The sequence below is a fragment of the Diabrotica undecimpunctata genome, chromosome 2, assembly GCF_040954645.1.
Source record: "Diabrotica undecimpunctata isolate CICGRU chromosome 2, icDiaUnde3, whole genome shotgun sequence".
Taxonomy (NCBI): Eukaryota; Metazoa; Arthropoda; class Insecta; order Coleoptera; family Chrysomelidae; genus Diabrotica; species Diabrotica undecimpunctata.
In genome coordinates, this window is record NC_092804.1 from 56,548,271 (window position 1) to 56,554,450 (window position 6,180).

Genomic DNA, 6,180 nt, shown 5'->3' on the forward strand with positions numbered 1-6,180 from the left:
AAACTTCTTTAGCTGACTGTTCCGTATGAATTTCATGTACCTACACTGTTAATTAAATATATAGACGGATGTTGAGAATTCGATGGATACAAAAAGTTACCAATGTTGGGGTACTTCGGCGCATGAGTAAACAAAAAGAATTACTCAGTATAAGCAAAGAGAGAAAAATACAATACTTTTGTCATATATTGAGAGGTGAAAGATATGAATTACTCCAAATCATATTGGAAGGTAAAGTGCAGAGCTCTTTCAAATCAGTTGGAAGACGCCAGAACTCGTGGCTGAAAGACCTGAGGAGATGGTTTGACCGCTCATTCACAGAAATCTTTCGTGCAGCAGTTTCCAAAGCTACAATTGCCATTTGGATCGCTAACCTTCGAAAGGAGACGGCGCAATAAGAAGAAGACACTTAATATATGTGATTTATAAATATGCAAGATTAATCAAGAAAAATATTCATGCTAGAAGTTGTTACTGAAAATAATTTCCTTACTTGATGTGTGTATTGCAGACGACGCAATACTACCGTATAAAAACTACATTTTTACATACAAATTTACAACGTTAAAAAAAACTAAGAAAAAAAAATAAATAAAAAAAGAATATAATGATAATAAAAAAAATTAACGTAGGCATGTACGTGTACGTACTTATATGTCAGTCAATAGAATATAAGATTTTATTGTTGTTACGGGTTCTCTCTATAACAATTGTTTAAAAAAAATTAATTAATAACTCAAAACATAATACGCTAATAGACGACTATATCTCTAATCATAAAATGAAACTACACACACACAACGTATGCTGCACCAATTTAATATAACCGCCAGAAAATTTAACATGTTATTTTCCCTAACAAAGACAAAATGCATGGTTATAACAGCAAATTTACTAAGATGTAAATTGGAGCTGGAAGGTCAGATCTTAGAACAAGTGATGGAGTTTAAATATCTAGGCATCACATTATCTAGCTATGGAAAGCTCGAAACCGAAGTGGAAGATCAAGTGAACAGAGCCGCAGGCTGCCTAAACGAAACAATATAGAGAAATAAAAATATCGGGAAAGAAACGAAAGGCAGAATTTACAAAACAGTCATCAAACCAATAATAACATACGCGGCAGAAACAAGACCTGACACAGAGAGAACAACAAGGATGTTAGAAACAGCAGAGATGAAAACACTTAGAAAAATTGATGGTAAGACACTATGGGACAGAGTTAGAAGTAAAGATATACGATATAGATGCAAGGTGGAGAACATCAAAAACTGGGTAAGAAATAGAAGAGTAGAATGGAACGATTATATAAGCCGAATGACAACAAATTAGAGTAGTAAAGACGACAAGAGACGGTTCTACAATAGGAAGACCACGCAAACGATGGAATGACAACTTACTGGAGGCACATTGAAAAACAGACAGATTCATGTCTGTATAAAAAGAAGAAGAAGAAGATGTGTGTACTTTAGACAATGTGGTGAATCTCTGATCGTTTTGTCCCAAAGAGCAACAGCATCGCAAACAATTTCCACAAATAACGAAAATCGTAAAAACTCAAAAAAGAAACTCCAGCGTACCCTATATTAAAGGAAAAGTTAAGCCATAGATTATTAAAAATCTCTGAGGAGATAGTTACTCAAGAATGTATTACTTTAAATTTTATGGTTCAGGAAATATCTTAAGGGATATACTTTATACGCCGCTGTACATGATTAATAGGATTGCTGCTGGTATGGTTATAGGTTATAAAAGAATAGTGCACACATGTATTAAATAAATTCTACATAAACTGTTAAATTCAAACCAGTCGTAGATTTTAAAGGGGTTGTAATTCTACAAACGAATCGGAGGAGATGTGGGGCGGCTCACGACATACTTACATTAAGAGGGCAGGAAACCGGGGCAGATATACTAATAGTATAATAGTAATAATCAGAACCATACAAAAAAATAACAAAGGGAAATTGAATAGCTAATAAGAAACAAAACGTTGCTATACTTACTTATTAGAAATAAAGCGATATGCATTAAAACATGTAAAAGGAAAAAAAGTTATATAGTTTTACACTTTGGAATGTTCGGCATAGTGGCGACCTACATTTCTCCAAATATCACACTAGGAGAATATAAAAGGACTGTAGAAGAAATTGCAAACCAGATTACTGGTATTAAAAAACTAATTATAGCGAGTGACCTGAATGCTAAATCAGTACAAAGGTAAGCATCTCAAAATGATGATAAGGTAGATATGTGGGATGAATTAATTCTAGCCATGAACTTGTCAGTACTTCATAACAGAAGGCCGACATTTATAACAGGAGACAGCCAAACTCATACATATGTCACACTAGCGATGACAAAAAAACAGAAGAAAAGTAGCGGAATGGGATGTGCTGGAAGAGGAAATCTTTACGTATCACAAATAAAAGAAAACGTAAAGAATAATAATAACGCAAAAGAATTAAATATAAACAAAAATTAAAAGAAGACATAAGAGCAGTGAACGATAACCCTAACAACTTCACAGAAAGCTACGAAAAGATTGAAGAGCTAGCCAGAAGGTGCTGCCCACAAGGCAGAAGAACAAATAGCCCATATTGCCGGACAAATAATATAGAAAGGATAAAGAAAAGATATATTGAGTTAAGAAGGAAAGTCGCCAGAGACAGAAAGAAAAATCATTTGGTGATGAATGAGATAGATATTTGTGCAGATGCTTGTAAGATATTAAAAACTTAGAAGGCAATACAATTCAAAAAATTTAAGAAAGTCGTACAAAAGAATTAGCAGAGGAATTATTTTTAAAAAGGGAGATAATTTGAGAGACCTGATTTGATCGACAGGGTTAAACTTAAAATTTCTTTTACTCGAAACGACGATTTTGTATTTAGCCACCTTTGGAACCAGGCCATCTCGAAAGAATATAATGCTTTCTATATACTCTTAATCATAGTATCATGCTATATACTATATTATTTATCTATGGAATATGCAAAACAACGAATGGTAACTATGCAGACTGTGGAGTTAATGATACAGCCGAGCATTGTGTATTTGAATGTAATAGGTTCAATGAAAATAGAGCCGAGATGTACGCCAATGTATGCATATTCAGAGCACAAGACATAATGACGGTTATGGAAAGGGCAAAAATGATTTTATGGATGTTTTGTATGCAATAATAAAAACTATAAAAAGGAAAGAAATTCTAGAAAGAGAAAGACAGCAAGGACAAATATATATAGAATATAAAAAAAAGATAAATAAAAAAAGGATATGGGAGGCAGCGCGCGCGATTGAACAGTCTGGAAAGTCGTGCCACACGTGTAAGCCGAGAGTGGTTTTAGTTGGTAGGCAGGGTACCATGGATGTATTCGGTCGGGGGCAACTGCGATTTCACACAATTTTTTTCATACGGTCGATAAGAGGGAAAATAGTGAAGTATAATTAGACGAATTAATTATAGACAAAATCTCAAAAAATATTTATATAAAAAAAATAAAAACGTTTATTGCCTAACAAAATGTAAATGTCAGTCTCTTTCCTTGTATTAGTCAAACTCAAAAATAATATTTTATTCTTCTTTTCAACGTTCCGCTTCTGCACATTTGCTTTTCGGGGCCGCATCCTCATCGGGTACCTAATTTTCACTGTTTCTGGACTCGTGGACATCTTTTTCTGTAGGTACTATTTTCGGCACAGCAACTACTGCGCGTACTTCCCTTGTTTTTCTTCTTGCAATGTATTCTACGTGAAATATTTGTTGCATATCTCTGTTTCGTCAACCATAGAAATAAGATTTCTTATTATCTCTATGTCAACAATATCTTTAAATGTCAGTTGTCTTATCTTGTCAGATGTTTTCTGCTGTCATTAGTCATATTAGACCAATCTCATCTCACTTCAGATTTGTTTGTGGTTAAGTGTCATTGGGTGTGGTGTACTTGCCGTGTGTACAAAAGTTTTAACTAAAAACATTTAAAAATGTCTGCAACTCTGAAACCATATTTAACAGCAGTTCGCCATACATTAACAGCAGCAATGTGTTTAGATAATTTTTCATCTCAAGTGGTTGAACGGCACAATAAACCAGAAGTAGAGGTTACGACTTCAAAAGAATTATTACTCAACCCGGTCGTGATATCTAGAAATGAGAAAGAAAAAGTATTTATAGAAGCATCAGTAAATTCAATCAGAATTAGCATAGCTGTAAAACAAGCAGATGAGATTGAAAAAATTCTCTGTAAGAAATTTATGCGGTTTATGATGATGAGAGCTGAAAACTTCATTGTACTTCGAAGAAAACCAATTGAAGGATACGATATAAGCTTCCTCATTACCAATTTTCATACAGAACAGATGTACAAACATAAGTTAGTGGATTTTGTCATACATTTTATGGAGGAAATTGATAAAGAAATATCTGAAATGAAGTTAGCTGTCAATGCTAGAGCTAGAATTGTTTCTGAAGAATTTTTAAAACGTTTTTAAAAAGTAATGTATGCAGTGCTAAATAGGTGCTAGTAACATTGGTAATATATCAAGACAGTGACATTTGAGTAACAAGTATGAAGAAGTACTGATGTTAAAATAATGATAAAAGATATAGCTCCTTGTAAGAATGTTAGTTTACTCTTTTAGTATCCAAAGTCTGTTGAAGGTTGGAAAAGTGATGATTAAATAGAGACTAATGGTAGGATTTTGTATCATTGTAACATGACTGTTATTTAAATTGCTGTATTATAACAAAATTATAGTCCATAGTACATCAAGAATATTGTCTGGCTATTAGAGAGATAATGCGAGACCTATTTAATATATGAAAATGGCTTGTTATTAACTATTTTTTCCTTTTATTTAATATTCCACAATTAATTGGTTTGTATCAGTCTCTCATTAAAAAAATATTTGTCAGTATAGTACAATTGATTTGGTTTTAATCTATGTAAAACTATGTTTTTGTATTCATTTAATTTTCTCTTTCTTCAATAAGGTTTTGTCTTAATGAATACTACTGGATTCTTCCCCATGTACTAATAATACAGCAATATATTTTGCTTTAAGTTGAAGTGTTACAGGGGTACAATATGACAAATTATCTTACTAGATCTTGTTTGATTGTGTTCATTACTTATTAATACATAAAAGTCATAAACATTAATTTTTTTGTAATGTCTCTTTTCTTTGTCACAAACAAATTTGTTTTATCATTTTTTATGATGATTGAGAGACCAATATAAGAAGTTGATTGGGAATGCAACTAGACCATTCTGAAGATTGTATATCAATAACATATTTTTGCTTCACGGATTTATTGGTTAAGAACTATTTTGTATCCTGTCTCAAATCTGATCTGTGTATGAAAAGGCATAAGGAGATGTGAAGGATATCATTTTTAATATTTTTGACACCTCTGTGTTTTATATTGTATTCTATTTAAATATCATATCTTTTGTAGTTTTTAATTGATAACTTGAAGCCAGAAGCATAGCATAAATATAATATTTTACAATGTCTAATTACACTATTTAACTTATATTTTGGACCTAAATTTTAGAAAAAAATTAATAATGTCATAGCTAAAGAGTCCATTGAAATAGTGCTCTATTTGATCAGCTGATTAAAAAGTAATATCAATCAAATGAATCTGAAATAAAGTTTATATCTAGTATTTATAAACAAGGAGTTATTATAAAAATGTACCATAAGGTTTTCAGATAAATAGTAATTGTTATTTAAGCTCAATTCCTAGCACATTTTCTAAATATATCTAAAACCAATCAGTTTAAAAATTTTGTATTTTTAAATTTGTTACCCTGAATATTCCCTAAAAACTATTGATGCATAGAACAAGGAATGCCTATCCTTGTTAACATTGATCATTGTTCAACTTATACACCAAATTTTTCAAAAGTTACTAAAAGATGAAACAGTTCTAAATCAATATTATTTATTATGTACTCTTCAATTTTCCTAAATAGTATTTATTATGAAGGACCTAGATAAGTAAATACAATATGTATAAAAAGTGACTTGTCATGATTTGTTATAAATCATATACTTGGCAGGTCATGAAACAAATAAATGCAATATGCATAAATAACAAATCCTTTTTATTAAAATTTGAAATATATTCTTACATAATTGCAACTCTTACAATCATAGAGCTAAACAAAC

General features: G+C 31.5%; 1 protein-coding gene across 1 annotated transcript; it reads left to right on the forward strand.

Annotated features, from left to right (window-relative positions):
• The first annotated feature begins 3,890 nt into the window (after positions 1 to 3,890).
• Arpc4 (Actin-related protein 2/3 complex, subunit 4) lies at positions 3,891 to 5,610 on the forward strand. The gene has a single exon (XM_072522935.1). The coding sequence runs from the start codon at positions 3,988 to 3,990 to the stop codon at positions 4,492 to 4,494; it is 507 nt and encodes a 168-aa protein (XP_072379036.1). The 5' UTR covers positions 3,891 to 3,987; the 3' UTR covers positions 4,495 to 5,610.
• Positions 5,611 to 6,180: the final 570 nt, after the last annotated feature.

Excerpts from the sequence above, each read along its gene's own strand:
- Arpc4 (XM_072522935.1), top strand. The coding sequence starts at position 3,988 with ATGTCTGCAACTCTGAAACCATATTTAACAGCAGTTCGCCATACATTA.